The sequence below is a fragment of the Mandrillus leucophaeus genome, unplaced genomic scaffold, assembly GCF_000951045.1.
Source record: "Mandrillus leucophaeus isolate KB7577 unplaced genomic scaffold, Mleu.le_1.0 Scaffold131, whole genome shotgun sequence".
Classification (NCBI taxonomy): domain Eukaryota; kingdom Metazoa; phylum Chordata; class Mammalia; order Primates; family Cercopithecidae; genus Mandrillus; species Mandrillus leucophaeus.
The window spans coordinates 5810671-5831295 of NW_012101266.1; the positions used below are offsets into that span (position 1 = coordinate 5810671).

A 20625-nucleotide genomic window follows, 5' to 3' on the forward strand; every position below is an offset into this window, starting at 1 on the left:
TTGGGGGCGCACAGTACACACTTAATAAACATTGTCAAATGACTAAAGACCAGGTATCTCCTGAAATGTTCCACTTTGCATAACCTTTCTCTAGGACTTTCGCATATTTCTGAGCTGATGGCAATCCCAATAATCACAGATTAAATTTCCTGTTATCGTAACATGCTGGAGAGCTTAGAGACAGATTAATTTTATTTAGAAAAAATAAAGTAACTTTGCTTATATCTTAGGGTTCTTGGAGTAAAATCCATACATGCTGCAAGTCTATGGAAGTGTTTCAAAGAGAACATTTGAAGAAGGAGAACTAGAACTGTAAGGAAACCCTTAGTCTAACTGGAAAAGTAACCTCGCTCACAGTTCATGGAAGACCAAATAAAATGTGGGCCAATTATGAGACACTAGAATAAGTGAGTGTTAGGACTTAAGAAAACGTTCGTTTAACTTTGCTTTAGGATGAAACAGACAAGTAGAGCCCCAAGGGTTTTTGTATTTAAAATCAATTAGGCATTTGCTGAAATTATTTTTTACCATCTGGGCAAGAAGGAACAAGAGGCAAGGCTTAAAGCTATTTGTATAAAAAAGATTTTACTTTTTCTCAATATACATTTTAGAAAGACTGTCGCCTCCCACTCCAGATCTTATCTTGCACAATATGCATAAGACAGACTGCTCCTGGTTTGTGAAATAATTTTCAGAATAATTTACTGAGTTTCTGAATATTAAAAACTTAAGTATAAAATAAATCGACATTAACAGCTGCTTAATAGTGATAAAATATATTTTTATTTACTTTGTTGAGTCAGAGGGTTGTAAAAAAAATTATTGCTAAAGTAGATATCAGGCAAAAACAGAAAGGTGCTTTAGAAGTCCAGTTACCTTGGAGTTTATTTAAACTAAGAGAAAAAAGTCATAATGTTTTCATGCAATACATACTTGGTTCTTTAAATAACAATTGTATGACAAATAGCAGAAGGAATTAAGGAATGCTGCACTTGTGATCCACACAAAACACCAACATTTTAGGTTGTACATAATTAAAGAAATATCTGAAACACTTTTTAAAACACTGTAGTAGCCAATACATAGAGGCATGCCGTAGGTGGGCACAGGAATGCAGTTTAGAAAAGAAAAAAAAAATCACATAGGAACTACTCACTTTCTTTAAAATCACTGAGCAAGAAAAGCAACATTGAACTTTCATACTGATTTTACACAACTTCTATACAGTACCTTGACTTAAATCCAAGAGCAAAAGTTAAGACTCTCCTCCTCTATTTTTGGTAAACAACTGCATGGTAAACTTAGATGACTCTTCCCCCTGGATTTTACCTGGGAGTGGCCTTTTTACATTTTTATTTAAAAGAGGGCAGGTTTGGCACTTTTATACTGATGTCACCAATGTTAATATTTCTTGGGATCTCAGGAAGATTCATATTCTTTACAGCTGATACAGCACGGGCTGGAGCTCCCGCTAAGCCAGCCTGTATACAGAAGCAAATAAAAGAAAAAGAAAATGTACAACTCAGGTGTAGCTCATCATAAAACACTTACAATGGAAGACAATGATAAAAGATTTTCATATAACAAGCTTAGGGACCAGATGATAGTTTGAATTTGTATGGAATGGTTACTTTGAAATACTAATCTATAAAGAGAAAACAGTGACACATTAAAAAATACAGTGAACACATGCAATGATAACAATGTAAAGATTTAAATACAAATTAATGTGCACTACCACACAATATTCACACAATAAGACCTAAATCTTCACTTGTATCTTGATTTAACTGACCTATAGCATGAAGCATGATTTACATTAGTTTCCTTATTAAATATCTCTTGCAACGATCATGATAGATTTTCTTTTGCTTTTAAAATGGCATTTATTATCAATATGTGCTGTGAAATAAAAATTGTAAGTAACAGATCGTGCTTGTCTAATTTCTTTTCTTAGGGATAAACCCTTAAAACATTTTAAAACAATAAAATTAGTTTTTTAAATTGTGGGGGCTCTTTTAAACTTTTCTAAGAAAGTTCTAGAACATTCAAAAAATAGGCTTTTAAGCAAAGCCTCAATCTAAAGAATATAGTTCTGCCTAAAGATGAAACTACAAGAAGAGGATCATTCCAACCCTTTGATGCATTAGTAAAAATATAATGATTAAAAATGTTTTGTCATATAGCATAGATTGAGCAACATATATTCAGCTTACAGTTCACAAATTTAGAGAAAGAAGAGCATAAAAGCAAGAGGGTAGTAAATATAAATAAATGAAATCTAAAATTTCCAGTAAGTACCATTAGTGCATAATACTTGGCTTTCCTATTAGTAGGAACATTTATAATTTGTGAAATAATTTTAAAAGAAAATATGCCTACAAATAAAAGAAAAATGCATATATATCATTTTTCTCACCTACATTAACAGCCTTCATATTTAAGGTTTAATTTTTATACCAATTACATTTCATTAATTTTTATTCAGGCTATATAATAGGGCAAAGTCAACAAAGACATCTGAGTTCAGTGGCATCATTTTGTACAAAAATAGACAACAAAAACGAATCTTCCACTTTGATTAGATTCTATATAAGGCAATGTCCATCAAATTAGAAACACTAGCTTTAAGGTCCCTTTTCATAATTTTAGTTTTCTTTTCTTACGTAATCCTACCTTTGTTAATAAAAATAAAAATAATAATAAAGCTGTTACCTGAGAAAAATCTTGACTGATACAAAATAGGCCAGTGTAAACTATTTGCTAAATAAAGGATACAAACATTGTTAAGCAATGAAATAAAAGCCATGGATTATCAATTCAGAATTGGAAATAATAGAAAAATTAGTAGAATAGTATTAATAATAAGTATATTCTACACAGGCAATAAGGGTCATACAAATGAGTAACTCCATACCCAACTAAATACTGAATAGGGCTGGAGAATTTTTATAATTTAATGGATATTAGTTATTTTTGATGTACAACTAAAAATGTGATTGACCTCTATACTTATACCTACCTGAAGCAATGAAGTTTTTGTTATCCCCCCTTCCTTCCTGCTCCCCCAAAGATGTTGGAGATACAACTAAATAATAATTAAGGCAGCATGTATCATATTCGAAAGGGTCTTTAATTTGATCATTCCAAGTTAAAGGTCTAGCTACCAAAATTGAGAGTGGGTTGGGATCAAAGAAGAATCTAATTCAAAGAGGTTTACCATCTTTTGGCTTTGTTTTACCAGGAAGTATGTTGTCTACCAAGGAAGAAAAATTTACAAAATTGCAGATGTCCTGGAGGTAGTATCATTATTTAGACAGGAGGATTTTGTAATTTTTCTAGTTGAAAGATCAATTTGCCACTATTTTTACTTTGGAATTTCCATAAAGAAGACAAATGATGAATTGACTATAGAAAAGTATTGACAAAATATTTGAGTATAAATATTTAAAAAGGCATGAATTATTAAGGGATTTTATTATTGCAAGAGAAATTCTGTGTATCTGTGTATTTTATTGGACACTATGGTTTACACTTATAAATAGTAAACATCATTTTTCAGTATTAAATGTACATGAAGCTCTCTTTTCCATAATATCCTGTACCATGAACAGCTAAAGCAAAAAAAAAAAAAAAAAAAAAAAAATTAAAAAATTTAAAAAATTAAAAAACACATCCTGTTAAATTTCATTAGACTGAGTTGTATCTTTGTGACCAAAGATGCTGTCGACTATTGGCTGCTAACAAGAATACATAAAGTCAATACAGCAATTGATTTAAATAGCATATTTGTGCTTAATATGTAAAACCAAAAGAAGTTTCTAAGTACAACAAACTACAATTCTTCTAAACATAAGCAGCAAGCCATAGACATGCAAAAGATGGGAACTATTCAGAACACGCAAATGAATTAGGAGAATCAAATTATTTCTCAAGCATGTTCAATACTTTTGTATAGTATGCCATGAATTTAAATGGTAGGAAATTTTAAAATTGTAATATGTACTTTAAGTTTTAATTAAACTAACATTTTAAAATAATTATTATGCAAAATATAAAATGTGAAGAAAATATGATAATGACAATTGATCAATAAGTAGATGTTTAAACCAGCTAGCAATGTTTATATATAAAAATTTAGGGCAAAAAAAAGACTTTATGTCACTCAGTCAACACCAGAATGGCTATAAAACAAATTTCATTTTCAGACATTCATGAAAGTGATGCCTGAAACATTTTTATTAAAACATAAAATGTAAAGTAATTTTCCATTAGGGAATCAGTTTGCTCACACAGAGGTATGAAGTAATTTTCATCTTAAGATTTTTTTTTCTAGTAAGATACATTCAAAGCAACAAAGTAACTTTTACTAACACTTAACTTTTCAATGCTAAAACTTACAGAAATTAAGTTTACCTGACTTGTTAGCAGTACAGTAGTCCCCGCTTACCTGCAATTTCACTTTCCATGGTTTCATTTACCCGTGGTTAACTGTGGTCTGAAAATAGGTGTGTACAGTACAATATTGTGATAGAGAGAGGACTTACTCACATAACTTTTTTTTTTTTTTTTTTTTTTAGAGACAGGGTCTGACTCTGTCACCCAGGGTGGAGTGAGTGATGCAATCATGGCTCACTGCAGCCTTGAACTCCTGGGCTCAAGTGATCTTCCCACCTGTCTCCTGAATAGTTAGAACTATAAGTGTGTCCCACCATGCCTAGCTAATGTAAAAAATATACATATCTTTTTGTAGAGATGGGGTCTCACTGTGTTGCCCAGACTGGCTCAAACTCCTGGCCTCAAGTAAATCTCCTGCCTTGGCCCCTTAAAGTGTTGGTATTATAGGCGTGAGCCAGTGCACCTGGCCTCACATGACTTTTATTACATTATACTATTATAACTGTTCTCTTTTATTATTAGTTGTTAATCTCTTACTGTGCCTATTTTAAAAATTAAATTTTATCGTATGTATGTATGTATGTATGTATAGGAAAAAACATAGCATATATAAGGTTCAGTAGTATTCACAGTTTCAGGCATCCATTGGGTGTTTTGGAATGTATCCAACACAGATAAAGGGGGATTACTGTAAACACATTTTTAAACGTAAAAGTAAGATACTTCTGACAGTACAACATAGTTCGTAAAGATTTAAGATTATATAGTTGACACAGAGCAGAAATAAAAAGAATGAAATTCTACTAGAGAAATAACTTGTTTCCATCTATGTTATACTTGAGCACCACCATGGCAGGTAAAACTGCAGCGACTACACCAATAAAAACAAATATATGAATCCAAAGCAGTTAAGAATATGAACTGGATGAAAGAATGAAGTACAGTATATAAAAGAATGATCATGTTTTCTCTCCCATGAGATTAAATAAATTAACAGAATTAAGAGAAAGAAAACAAAATGAAGTCTGCAAATATACCAAAATGAGGCCAAACAGATAGAAGACTTATACAGACATACTCTTGGAAATTTCAAGCACTTGAATCACAAAGATAGTAATGGATGGATATGATTTGTTTTTGATTTTGTTTTTAAATTGCCAGACCCAAAAATAAACAAAATATGTGCAAGCAAAACTGAAAAAGCAGCATTACTAAAATATATTTCAAAGACCCTGAAAGCTCCCTTTTCTTCATGCAATAAACAATCGACTTTCTTGAAGGGAAAAGGAAAGTAATAATCTTGTTATTTATTTCATAAAATATCATCCTACCATCTTAAAATGTCTTTTTTTTTTTCAAGTTTGAAATACAGCATAATAAGATGGTAGTTGGAACAATTTGTACATATTAAAACCTTTACCCACCCTTCCTGCTGGAAGTTGCTATATGCACATTCATAATTTTGACCTAACAGCAAAGTGAAAGAACACCAACATTAATAAACACAATATTAAATGGTTTCAGACTCAAAATCATTAACAAAATAATGGCAGATTTTGAAAGCATGTTTTTGAGCAAAAAAGACAATGTCAACAGTTTAAAAAATTTTTCAACATGAGGTAGAATAACTTTTAATCTGGGGATATATAATAGGCTTGTTCTTTGCTTTAATGGCAGTGCTTTAATACTGCAATTATAAACATTTAGATATGCTCATGACAATTCTCTAGTGAGCAATAACTATGGTGTTTTACAGTTTTAACAAAATTAGAATGTTCAAAAATCTAAAAAACCTTCCAAATTATTAGTCATTTTGTACGGATTATCTTCAGTTAGAGCTTTAATATCAAACACAGGATTTGCCTGCATGAAAAAAGGAGAGCAGACTAATGACTTTCATGGATTTACTATTACTAGTTTTGACCATTACATGTAACCTCAAGGGTTCTCACCAAAATTTTTTAGAAGTACAAGACAAATGTGTATGTCAAGGTAGAGAGGCAGAACCAACTCATGAGCTGACCGTCAACATCGGTATTAAAATACCGAGCCACTTTTCTTAGTCTCTACTCTTTGAAAACAGAAACTTGATTTTTTTTTTTTTTTTAAAAAGGCCAATTAACAGTTCTAGTAATGAAAGTTAATAGACCCAGGTGATTAGTGGTTCTTTGCTGGAAAATAGCAGTTTAACATAAATTATATACTGTAACACAGAAACTGGCAATAATTTTGCCCACTGGTGAGAATGAGACTACTATGTATTCTCTACATGAGGAACAAAATAACATGGATAGAGGGACCAAAAATGGTACCCTAGTTTTGTGATATAGCCCACAATCTCAAAATAAGATACTATAAAGCCACCTGTATGTTGCTACTTCTCAAACACATCCAGAGAGTAAGTAAAAATTTAGTGGCTAAAAGGCAATGCTTTGTGATATCACCACAATCATCAATTCTCAGTGATGTTTTTCTAATTAGTAAGGTGCATAATCTAACTTTGTAAGTTTACACATTTTTTTCTCCATAGGACTCAATAAATTACTTTTATTTTGAAATTTTCAATCAGAGACCTTATAAACATTTCGCTTTCTTACATGGTTTTACACAAAAGAGTTGCTCATCACCACATACATGGAACTTTTAAAAAAGTAATTAACAGTTAATTTATGGTGTGAAACAAATATACAGGAAATATCAGAAGAAAAGTTAGTTTTGTAAAACTAGAGGTCTATTAAAAACATTTCCAATATTTGTCAATATGCTTTGCAAAAATATTCAGGGTTTTTTAATCAATACTAACTAAAGCATTAATGTATTTTTACTGATTCTGATTATGACATGTTTGGATGTCAGAAGGTTTGCTACAATGAAAACCCATTGTATTTTGGTCAATATATTTAATTCCATTTTTAGAGCATTCAAGTTTGAAATACAGTCAAGTTTTATAAGGTTTCTGATCTTATTTTCTGTTGGCCACTGTTAATATGCACCTGCAGGTCAAAACTGTAAAAGGAATTCTGTTAAGACTTTGGAACTGAAAACCATTTGAGGGGAAAAAGTACTATTTAACAGTCACTATTCTAAGCCTTCACTGCTTCCCATTTTGTATGCAAAACTCTGAAGGTTCAGCTTTTGGTTTTTAAATTCACAGCTTCCAAAACCCAGCAGGCAATTTTATGTTAGAATCCTAATTTAGAGATGGAAAAAAAACAAATCTGTGAGAGTTAAATTAAGATTGGTTCTGCTATATGATGCTCAAAATAAATTTTACGTTTCTATACACAAAGTAAATTGTCATTTCTGCAAATGCAATTTGTCAGTTAGATGACAATGTTTAAAAAAAATTTAAACTTTCCTTTTACAATGCAGGCAGACAAAACAGAACAAACATGACATTAATGATATACTAGTAAAATACACTAAGTCCAATAAAAGATGAAGAAACTACAAGGAGAAACTAGAATGGAAAATAGGCTACAGGGACTATATGGGTTTATTAACACAAAGAATTTTTGAGTCTGGCCTAAATAATTAATTGCCTTTGACATCATTTTGCTTTCCCTTTGTTATAGCACATATTTCTCAAAGTCAGCAATACCTTGTCTACCTGTCCTGTCTGGGAGACTGAAAGATAAAGGTCTGTAAGAGAGAAGAATGGAAAGAGCTAGAAAGATCAGGATGTTCGGAAAAAAAAAAGAGGACTGACTTTCAAAAAGTAGTGACTAAATTCAGACTCATTTATCCATCTTAAGAATAACATGAAATACATAAAAGCTAACAGATCTCCCCAACCCCACCCCTCTACCTCCACCCCCAGGGAGTCCTTTCATTCTTAGGCAGGTTCCTGAGTGCCTCTTATACTTGCCCCGAATCCCATCACCCTCCCAGCTTAAACCCTCCTCTCCCAATATTCCAATGTTACAGTAAACCATTTTTCTATCAAAACAGAACAGATGGAAGTACATTCAGAGTATATCTTTGCTTCTCTCTTTCAGGATCTGGGAGAGCTTTGCTCTACCTGTCTAGGTATTGGGAATTAAATTGACACTTTTTTCCATTACCAGAAATGTACTAACTTTAGACCAACATAATAAAAGCTTTGATTTCTGACAAAGGCCCCTAGATAAATGCATGTTATGTTTCAAAAGCTGTGTTTTAATTATACCCAGAATGATTTTTAAAGATAAATGATGTTCCTAAAATATTACTTAAATGATGTAAAATATTGATAACCAGTTCTTTTCATCAATCATGACATTCTTGATTTTAAACGAGTCTTTTTTTGTGTTTGTTTTTGAGATGGAGTCTTACTCTGTCACCCAGGCTGGAGTGCATCGGTGCAATCTTGGCTCACGGCAACCTCCGCCTTCCAGATTCGGGCGATTCTTGTGTCTCAGGCTCCAGAGCGACTGGGATTACAGGCAAGTACCACCATGCCCGGATAATTTTTTTTTTTTGTATTTTTAGTAGAGACGGGGTTTCACCATGTTTGCCAGGCTGGTCTCAAACTCCTGACCTCAGGTGATCTGCTTGCTTTGGCCTCCCAAAGTGCTGAGATTACAGGTGTGAGCCACTGCGCCCAGCCAAACAAGTCTTTAAGTTTATGCTTATATAATAAATTTTAACTGAAATTTAGTAAGAAGATTAGTAAAAGTTTATACTTTGCTTTCAAGTAATTTTGGATTATTCTGCAGAGTAATATCTCTGATAAATTTAACCAATTGAAGTAACATGGACATGAAACATATGAAAGCTTTTGACATTTCAATGTTTCTGGAATAAAGCTAGACGTCGTTCAAACATACTTAAAATATATGAAAGCTACTGAAAAATTAGTCATCATACTTTTCAGAGCTGTTTTAAAAAGATGATCAGGACTAAATGGCCTCACTTTGATTTGAAATCCGATTTCATAACTAAAATATTAGCAGACATTACATGTATAGAAAATATATAATTTTGTGGTTTATCTCCAATCAAACTTAAAACATACTTTCTTGTAAAAGACAAAAAAAGAGAAACTAATTTGGTACCAGCTAACAATTATGTATGATGCAAGATGATCAGGGAATGAAAAATAGAAGTAATCACCAGTATTCTAAACTATTTTAAATAGCATTATTTCTGTGAATGGATTTTAAGTTATAGTATTCTTATAACTATTTCCATTGAAATGTAAATTACATTTTACTGCTCTTTATAGATAAGAAAAATTGCCTCATTAACGAAGTTTTATTCAACAATCAAAAAGCAAATACCCATTATGCAATAATTATAGGTCCTTCATGACTTTCGTCAATATAGCACATTAACCCATTTATGTCAGAGGTTGCAAACTTTTTTTTGTGAAAAATCAGACCTTGGGGATGACCCTGAACAGTAGGATACAAATAACTCCCACAAGCTTAGCATTCCAATAACGGAACACTAGGCATAAATGTGTTAAGTAGCAGAAGAAAAAGAAGGACCACCACCAATGGAAAGGAGTTAAGTACCTGGAAAGGTGAAAATTCCAGACAACTGGTCATACTTTTTAAAGATGATTATACAGAATTCACAAATTACTAGATACTCATTCATTATACCAGTTATTAAAGGATTGCATAACTGTTTGTCCCTTGGCATTTAAAATCTATAACCATACAGTTTTGCAAAGCAATGTTTAACAAATGACACATATTTTAAGTTCTTTTAAAACTTTAAAAGCAATAGCTCAGGGTTTACAGTAACCTTTTCTTTACTAAATAATATATTGCAAGTCAGTTATACTAAATTAAATTATGAGTCTTTTTCCTTGTCCCAAAACAAAATTTTCTCTATTAACCTAATTTATGTTTTCCACTTTCAAAAGCCAGTATTTTAAAAATTGGCTATAGGACAAACAAAATGTATAGTTACTTAAGAGAATCTTAGCTCTAAATCACCATTATAAACTTCTCCTTTGGGAAACCAACAGGAATGGGAAATTGAGATAAAAATGCAATACTATTTTATTTAAAAGAGAACATTGGAAAATGTTTTTATAAGAAAGCTTCAACTGTTTCTAGATTTCAAATTTATTCTTCATTCTGCGTTTTCTTCAATTAAAATGGGCACAGAATTGAGTTAAACTGATCCTTTAAAATGCCAACAAGATAAATTTTTCAGAACTCACCTGTTGTAAATTAATGCCAGTGTATTTTTAATACCTTGATGTTTTCATAGTAATATTTACTTTAAATCAACAGAACATCTGAGCTTAACACTAATAATTATAAATAAAGTTTGTTTTTTCCAATCTGAGTTATGACTGCAAATACCAAATGTAAGAGTATCCTCAAACCAGCTGGGTGGTGAATGAGATATCAAAAAATTATTGATCTTTTTTTTTTTTTTTGAGATGAAGTTTCACTCTGTCGCCCAGGAGTGCAGCGACGTGATCTTGGCTCACTGCAACCTCCATCTCCAGGGTTCAAGTGATTCTTGTGCCTCAGCCTCCCGAGTAGCTGGGATTACAGGTGCGCTCTACATGCCCAGCTAATTTTTTTGTGTGTGTGTGTAGAGACAGGGTTTCACCATGTTGGCCAGGCCAGTCTCGAACTCCTGACCTCAAGTGATAAAACTATTGCTCTTTCTAAACCTCTGCTAGGGTAATAAACAACCCAAATAATGTGAGCCCGGGCGGCTCAGCTACAGCACCTGCTACTGATATTCAGACTAGTGCTTGAGGGAAGAGTCACTAAAATTCTGAAGTAGGGTTTTTATACAATGCTAAAGTGCTGGTTGTTCCTCATTTATCCAATCTAAGGTTGAATCTAACAGCAGAAAGTTAGCTAAGTATAACAAACCAATCCTATAGAATGCAATAAAAACCACGGATATATATGTACCAATGTCTAAAATATGTGACTTAACTAACTTGTCAGTGAAATCTTAGGGAAAGATCTAGAATTAAAAGATTAAGGTATTGAATTTCTTTTTTGAATGTGAACTCAAACATGCTAGGCATTTATTTATAACTTGAAACATTACTTACTTCCTTATAAGAATTCCATTTCCTGTCCCTGCCCTTTCCAGAAGTAGTTTTGTAACACAAAATTTATATATCTTTAAAATATTAGTTCTAAGACTTCCTTGATAATTACTGACGTTTTACAAAGCAAATATTAGATTCCATTATTCAGATAATTCTTTTAAGCAATAAGATTTGGAATTGTGCTTATTACCCAAGGCAGCTATGACTGTGGCTAAAAGAAGAATACACAAAGCTGTTTGGCAGATAATAGTCACAGAACCTTTAGCATACTAATATGTGTATATTCAATTTTTTAAAAACTGAATAAGCATAACGGCTGAACCTAAAGGGTGATACTGAAGGACAAACAGTGAAAGCTACAAATCATGCGTAATCTGTCATCATGCTTAGAACCTTTCTTAACTATAGCATTTTCCATTCTTACCTCAGATTTTTCCAGCTTATTTTGTGCATCAATTTGTGTAACAATCTCATTCATGTTTGTCTCCAATACCATTCCCCCCATCACCATTTCTGCAAGAATATTGTGAACCTAAAGGAAATAAAAGAACATATACCCATAAAGAAAACTGACTAAAAAGAAGTTTCATGATTCACTTTTTGTTTCAAATACCACTTCATCTATATTAAATGTATGAGTGGTAAAAACAACTTGGAGTAAGGGCTCATAATCCACTTTCATCACTACTGTGAAGTCCTAGGCAGTTATATAACCCCCTTAAGTTAATAGGCTATAAAACATTAAGTTAATGAGCTTAATAGGCTATAAAACAAAAACAATAGTACTAGCTTCATAGGACTGTTGAAAGGAATAAGGTAATCCAACGCAGTATTCAAAACACAGTAAATGACTAGTAAATATTAACTACCATTCTTATTATTATTATGTCAAGTTTAATACTAAAATATGATTTATAAGGGTCTTTTATGCCAGATTCTTAGCCAACAATAATTAGGTTGTTATTTTACTCATTGTACTTAATGAAGCAATGTAGTACAGTACTTCTAACAGGCTCTAGATTGGAAAAAGGTAGAATTTTTAAAATTGTGGGTACTTTAATAGTGCTTTTACCCCCAAATCCTCTACACATGTAATACTCAGATTTCTTCTCATAAATACATCTTATAATGACTAAAAATGGTGTCTTCCATTGGGAAGTAAAAATATAACTTCATGTCTTTTCATAAGGTATTATTGGATCAAAGAAATCAACAATTCAGAGTTGAATTACATTTCACAGAAGAATCTACTCTGCTATATATATATATTTTTTTAAATAATGTGGTAAGGTTAGAAACGGAGACTCCAAAATTAGATAAGCATGAATACTGGCTCTACCACTTATTACTTGTAGCCTTTGAGCAGTTACTTCAGCTCTCTGAGTCTGTTACTTTATTTACAAAATAGAGACAGCAATAATATAGGCACCTCATAGAATTACCATAACAATTACATAAATAATTCATGTAAGTGCTTAGCATAGAACTACTAAGTATTATAAGGTAATTTATTTTTTTTCCACGAATTCTTTTTAGGAGTTAAATATATATTATTTGATTTAAATTTCTTTGTAAGATTTCATGCAAACTTATTCATAATTTTAAAAATATCCCTGGAGGCTGGGTATGGTGGCTCACACCTGTAATCCCAACACTTTGGGAGGATGAGGTGGACAGATCACTGGCAATATGGTAAAACCCTGTCTTCACAAAAAATGCAGAAAATTAACCAGGCATAGTGCCTCACGTCTGTACTTCCAGTTACTCGGAAGGCTGACCCAGGAGGACTGCCTGAGCCTGGGAAGCGGAGGGTGCAATGAGCCAAAATCACAGTACTGTCCTCTAGCCTGGGCAACACAGTGAGACTCTGTCTCAAAAAAAAAAAAAAAAAAAAAAAAAATCATCATTATTTACTATTTTTCATTTTGGAAATATGGATACCTCATGCACAAATTATGAAGACAAATTTATATAAATTACTTTTCCTAGCCAACCAAACCAAACCAGACATCACAGTGTTTTGAAAACTACTGTAACTTAAAAAAAAAAGAATATAGGCAAATGACTAAAAGTTCACACAGAAACTTACGTATGAACAATAGTCTCTACCACACTCTGCATCCGTTATGAGGTCCCTTATCCAAAGCTAATCAGTCAGCTATATCTTAGGTATCCTAGAAAACTTGCTGTGCACATACTTGCTATACATGTGTATATGCATATCTAATTTACACAAATGAGAACATATTATATACATTAATTTTTGCAGTTCTGCAAGAAAATAAAGAATTGAAAGTTAGAGTCAGGAAAGAATGAGAAATTAAGTTAGGAAAACCATAAAAGAGACTGGTGACAAATGAAACTGTATTGGTAAGAGCAAACGAACAAAAATATAAAAATTTAAAACAGTGAATCAACATTAACTATTAGACATATATTTGTATAATGAGATCTCTCACTGATCTCTGTCAGAGAAGCAAGTTGCAAATATGGAAAATGAGAAAGCCAGAAGAAATTCTATAGTATTGTACTAGATTCTGAGGTATTAAGAAGTGGTCAATGACTTTTAATATACATATCAAGATCTAGAAACAGCTGTGTGTGTATACACACATCTATTTCCCAGTTCAGTTCACTAAGAACCAGGAGTCATGTCACCCCAGCAACAATGAGCAAACACAGTGCCCAAATAGTAATTTCTAAACATCATTCTCCACTGAAAGAAGCCAGGGTTCCTTGGAGAAATGGCTGACTTGTGGGCTGGAGCATAAAATATTTAAGATGCTCTGTTCATTGAAAAGGCCAAGAAACAATGAGCAGCTTCATAATTATGAGCACCTCTAGACTGTGGTTACTATATACTATCTCCAACACAAAGGCATCAGGGCTCCTAGAAAGATGGGCAACTTGAACATAAAAGAAAATAATGTCTGCAATTGACTTAAACAAATCAAATACATTAAAATATTTTTGTCATAGGATACTAAAAAACTTAAATGATCTTTTTTGGTGGATATTAGAAAAGCAACCAGTTATGAAAATTGGTAAATTAAAAAAAAAAACACTCTAGAATTTATCTGGCCTTTCCTATATAAACTGTGCCTTTTATTTAAACCCATCTTTGTCTTCAATGAATTATTTCATTCAATGTACTTTTAGTGTATTGAATATTATTTCTACCTTTAATTATACTTTCTCTTTTCTCCCAATATTTGTTAGTTTGATCTAATTTTATTACACTATTCTCTTCCTTTTAAATATGAGACTCTACTGTGCTTATACTTCCCATTAATAAATATCTCTCCCTCTTAAATAACTTTGTTATTATTTATAAAACAAATATCAAGTCTTTCTAGATCACTGAGACCTTGTTTTCCTACTAAAATACTTTAATTCTTCCTCATTCTTTTTTCTCTCAATTGGATATGACCCTCCAAGTACTTGTATAATACATGTTAAATGCATCCTTCAAAGTCTCTTATCTTCTTCATGTTTTCTATCTTTCAGTCTTATGCTTTGAGATAATTTCCTACACTTAATCTTCTACCTTTAATTCAAGCCTCAATTGTGACCACCGTCTTTAAAACTTTTCAGTCTGAAAAACTCTTTTCAAGCCCAATAAGACTTTTCCAAATCTTAAGTACTTTTTAAATCATTTTAAAATTTCAAGTGAGAGGCCAGGTGGTGGCTCACACCTGCAATCCCAATGCTTTGGGAGGCCAAGGCAGGAGGATCACTTGAGGCCAGGAGTTCAAGAGCAGCCTGGGCAACACAGCAAGACCCCAATCATACCAAAATAAATAAATTTTAAAATAATAAAATTTCAAGTGTTACTCTATCTTCTCCAGTAGTTCTTTTCCATGGAGCGTAATTTCTGATTGTTCAATGTGTCCATCTTTCTTGTTCAGATGGCAGTGCTTTTTTTCCTATTGGTTTACTGTGCTCAGGGCTGGCCTCCAAGATATTATTAATGACTAGCTCCTTTATTTGGTGAAAGTAAAAGGAGTCTCTCATTCTGTGCCTGTGGTTAAAGACCAGGCTATCAAAATCCTCAAGAGGGACCAGGTTGGAGGAAAACACTCTGCTCTTAAGTCTTCATTCTCTCAGCCTCAAGGGTAGGAAAGACACTTGGGCCTCCAATCAGATCTCTACACTAATCACTTGTGGAGGCAAGTGGGGGAATGCAGAGAGGAGAACAGAGTATATTAATAGCTGTCATTATCAAAGTCATACATCCTCCAAATCAAGCCCTTTAGCTGTCTCATTTTGCCTTGGATTTGGATGCTTTGTTCCAATACGGGCAACAACAAGGGGCCACCCAATTGAAGTCACACTATACAGGAAATGGGCAGATAACTCAGCAGCTCCTCCCAGCAAATCCACAATAAACATGTAGTCTAAGTAAGAAACATACTGAATTATTCATATTTTAGGATTTTAGGGGTAATAACCACAGCATAACTTAGCTGTACGTGATAATGGATCTGACTCCATTTTTGATGTTTCTCTGCTCAAGGCCTTCAAGTTCTACTAGTCTCCATTCCTCTTCTGCCTCATATCTGGGCAAGCTGTTAAGAAGGTCTGGGTGCTCCTTCCTTTACACTAGTGGAAAGTTTAGACTAGCTAAGACCTGGCCCACATGCAGAAATCCTCACCCCATTCCCAGTACCAAACCACCAGAAAACCCAAGCCTGGTGTTGTTCTCTGCTTTCTCCAGAAAGCCTCATTATGTGAGTAATAAACCTTTTCCAACCCTCTTGGGGCACCTGTGACATTGTTAGTCTCTACATCCAAACCAACTGTGAGTAGGGGCGGGTCTGTCCCACTACTTCAGGGTGACCACACTAGCCTATGTGATTGATACAGCTATTAGCATGTAAAGATTTATAAAAAGAAACCGGTAACAACCACGATAAAAGAAAATGTGTGACAGTGGTTTACAGGTTGGACGGCTGGCCCCATGGAAACTGTTGTATTCGAGGCTAGGAAGTTACTGATGCATGTCTGTAGTGGCAAAATATTTGGTACAATTATCATCTGTGATACCTTGAAAAGCAGATAAATTTACCCAATGAAAACTTTTTTTCTGACATAGAAACTAACAACGTTCTGGATAGTGGCAGCTCTGTTACCATGGATCCCAAAATGACAGCATGTGGAATACGATAAAAATACTGCGTGAATAGGAAATAACCCTTTTTTGTTTCACGGGGTTAACATTTTCATGTTTATTACTGCAGCATAAATTAACTCATCCTGACTGATAACAGAAGGGGTATTCTCTACAACTTTCTCTTTTCATCTACTCAGTTGTGACCCAGAAGCAGTCTGAGGGTTGTGTGTAAACCTCTCTGGGTCTTGCCTTTAAGAAAATGTGAGCCGTTACTGGGCGTGGTGGCTCACGCCTGTAATCCCAGCACTTTGGGAGGCTGAGGCAGGTGGCTCACGAGGTCAGGAGATCAAGACCATCCTGACTAACACTGTGAAATCCCATCTCTACTAAAAAAAATACAAAAAATTAGCCAGGTGTGGTGGTGGGTGCCTGTAGTCCCAGCTACTCGGGAGGCTGAGGCAGGAGAATGGCGTGAACCTGAGAGGCAGAGCTTGCAGTGAGCCGAGATCGCACCACTGCACTCCAACCTGGGCGACAGAGAGAGGCTCTGTCTCAAAAAAAAAAAAAAAAAAAGAAAATGTGAGCTGAGTCACTCAGAAGATTCCTACTGCTGGAAGGTCCAGAGCAGCTTAAAAGTTGAAATTTAAAAATAAATATATATTTTTTAAGTTGAAAATAATTTTCATCAAAGGGCTGAAAGCAAAGTTAGCATTGTCTTGGAGAATAGGAAGGAAATACTTATTTGATCTCCGACTCTTGGTATCCCAAAACTTTTGTCTCCTTGCCTTGAAAAAATAAAACAAGATCTTAGTCCAGAGAAAACAGAGACAGTTAATTTTGGCAGGTTCTAAAATAGTGATATAGTGTTGTGTAAAATGAACAGGCTACACAAAATACATATTGTATGATTCCATCTTTACTGTTTTAAAGATGCATTTGTTTAAAGATTATTTGTTTTAAAGATGTAAAATCAAGAACTATACATATTCTAAAATGTTAACACTAGGCAATCTCTGGGATAGGGATGATTTTCACATATTTTTCTCATCTGTATTTTCTGATTTTTCTAAAATGAATACATACTAATGAGAAATAGAAGTTTTAAAAACATTTTGTATCATGTATGGAAGTTGCAGATGAGTACAGCTTAATTTTCTTCGAAATTTTTATTCTCTTTCTCTAGTAAAAAAATACAAGAACCTTATTCTTACCACCACATTTCACAACAGAGTCCTCAATTTTCTTAAAAGATGGTAAATGTGTTTATATAAGCTAATGATGACCTCTCAGCAGTCATTTTAAAACACAGCTTTCTAAAAATTTTAATCATGTATCAAAACATAAATTTTTTTCTTTTTTGAGACAGGGTCTCACTCCGTCACCCAGGCTGAAGTTCAGTGGCACAATCATGGCTCACTGCAGCCTCAACCTCCCCGGGCTCAGGTGATCCTCCCTCCTTAGCCTCCCAACCAGCTAGCACTACAGATGCATAACACCACACCTGGCTAATTTTTTTTTTTTTTTTTTTTTTTTTTTTGAGACGGAGTCTCGCTCTGCCGCCCAGGCTGGAGTGCAGTGGCCGGATCTCAGCTCACTGCAAGCTCCGCCTCCCGGGTTCACGCCATTCTCCTGCCTCAGCCTCCTGAGTAGCTGGGACTACAGGCGCCCGCCGCCGCGACCGGCTAGGTTTTTTTTTTGTATTTTTTAGTAGAGACGGGGTTTCACCGTGTTAGCCAGGATGGTCTTGATCTCCTGACCTCGTGATCCGCCCGTCTCGGCCTCCCAAAGTGCTGGGATTACAGGCTTGAGCCACCGCGCCCGGCCAATTTTTGTATTTTTTGTAGAGACTGGGTTTTGCCATTTTGCCCAGGATGGCCTTAAACTCCTGGGCTCAAGCAATCCTCCGACCTCAGCCTCCCAAAGTACTGGGATTACAGACATGAGCACTTGCACCTGGTCTTCAAAACATAATTTTGAGTATTGTGAACCCTAATGACTAAAAATAACAAGAGTCTTTGTAAGTGTGAAAAAGCATTAGACATAGTAATTAGAGAAAAACAGAACACAACACTAAAAACAGACTCATAAACATATCATGTTTAAGTACTCTGTCCAAAGTGAATTAATTTATAAAATCAAATCACTTGGTAAATGAGAGATATGATCTAGAATATTGGCTAAAGAGAAAAGTATTTTTTTGACATTCACAAATAATGAAATTCATGCCTTGCACTTTGATTGTGATGCTGGTTACATGTACTATACACACTTGTCAAATCTTAGTTTTGTAAGCTTAAACCTGTTGACTTTTAACACCTGTAAATTATGCCTCAATAAAGCCAATTTTTAAAAATCACACTGCATTTTTTTTTTTTGCTAAAATTTTCAGACTATCTTATTCAATAGTTGAATCACTCATAAAGAATCTCTTAGATTATATAAACTTAATACAGAATAAAATCTGCACATAGTGCAAGTGGAATCTCTTCCTCCTAAGTTCCGTATCACAAGTATCAACCAATACTGGTAGAAATCTGTCATTCTTTCTCTCACCTCCAGCTTTCAATAAGCCATCAAATCCTATCACTTCTACCTTCTCCCAAACCTCATCTTAGTGTCTTACCTTCTTTCAAACCTCATGGTAGTGTCTTAGTCATTTCTTTCTGGACTACTGCAATAAACTCTTAATTGACTTCCCTGTGTTTAATTTCTCAACCTATCAATCCAATCTCCATAACACAAGAAAAAATCATTCTATCAAAAATATATACAAACAAAGCAATAATAATGTCAGTAAAAACCTGTTTAAAAACATTAAATTGCCTCACAATAAAGTTCAAAGTCATGGCATTAATGGTTCTTTTAAATTAGGCCTGTTGATCAATATCAGTCCCTCCTCACAAAAAGGCCTATATTTTGTATCTCTGCCAGTAGGACCATCCTCTCCTTTTCTATGTATGAAATATCTACTAATCCCTTAAAAATCCAGTTTAAATGTAATTTCCCCCCTTCACAGTCTCCTAGGGAGAGGTAAGTGGTTCAGCTGTGTCCCCATTGACATCCTGTACATACTATTATTATTTGTTAATGCCATTGTTTCCGCCCTTAGATGTGAACTCCTCTAAGGAAGGATCTGAATCTTCTCCACCAAGCACAAAGCCTGACTCATAGTAAAAACAATTTATGAACTGAATAATAAAAGAATAAAATAAAAGAAAAAAATAATTATTCATTAAAGCCACTTTTGCTATGACAATTGTAAGTTAATGTTTTTTTTTAAAAAAGCTTAGATGTGACAATAGAAATAGTACCTTGTCTACATGGAAAATCAAATCCAGTTCACAGACATTTTCAAAACATTTGTCTAATGTTTCCACAAATACCTATGGAAAAAGAAAAAAGGTTTTGAGACTGTTTAAATTTATTCAAACCTGTTATCTATAAGGAAGGCAATTCTTAATTATGAACTAAAATTTTGTATAATACATTTATCTTTTTCAAACTAAAAATTGTATTAAATATAAAAAAAGTAAAAAAAGAATAGAGTCCTAAAAATACCAAGTTTAACTACAGATAAACTACTTTTCAATACGTAAGTATAGAAAACAAAATAAACTTTTTTTGAAAATCACTAAAACTAGAAAGTCTTAGCACCACTTCTTACAAAATCACTTAAAAATACTCAACTAACTCTCCTTATTTTGACATGAGTGGGGGAAGAAAGCTCATTAGGAAATATCTATCAAGAGAGGTGAGGCACAGTTCAACTCCCTACTATATCTAATGTAGCCAGTAACTTTTAATTATCAAATCAGTATAAAAGACCACTAAAAACTACTTACGGAAAAAGCACAGACCTTGGCATCAGACTTACCTGGGTACAAACTCTAAACTGAGTAACCTGTATGACATCGTGTGGAAAAGGGTCATCTCAACAAGCTTGCATTGTTCAAACTCTGCACATTCCCATAAATGGACTATTTTCAGGACTAGCCCTTGGCCAGCTCCTGAGAACTAAGCTCCGACCTTTCAGAAAGTTGTCCGATTAGAGTGTTTTTGTGTGCTGGAGGTCTTGGGCCATGCTGTACCAGTATGA

The 20625-nt window shown here is 33.8% G+C and overlaps 1 protein-coding gene across 1 annotated transcript in view; it reads right to left on the bottom strand.

Moving 5' to 3' along the window:
- Positions 1–760: 760 nt before the first annotated feature.
- AP3S1 (adaptor-related protein complex 3, sigma 1 subunit) overlaps positions 761–20625 on the bottom strand; it is a gene marked incomplete at its 5' end in the record, with an annotated part of 47517 nt that continues 27652 nt past the window's right edge. The window contains 3 exons of the mRNA XM_011972872.1: positions 761–1481; positions 11841–11948; positions 19841–19912. Of these exons, the coding sequence (XP_011828262.1) occupies positions 1353–1481; positions 11841–11948; positions 19841–19912 (309 nt within the window). The remainder of the gene's footprint in view (positions 1482–11840; positions 11949–19840; positions 19913–20625) is intronic.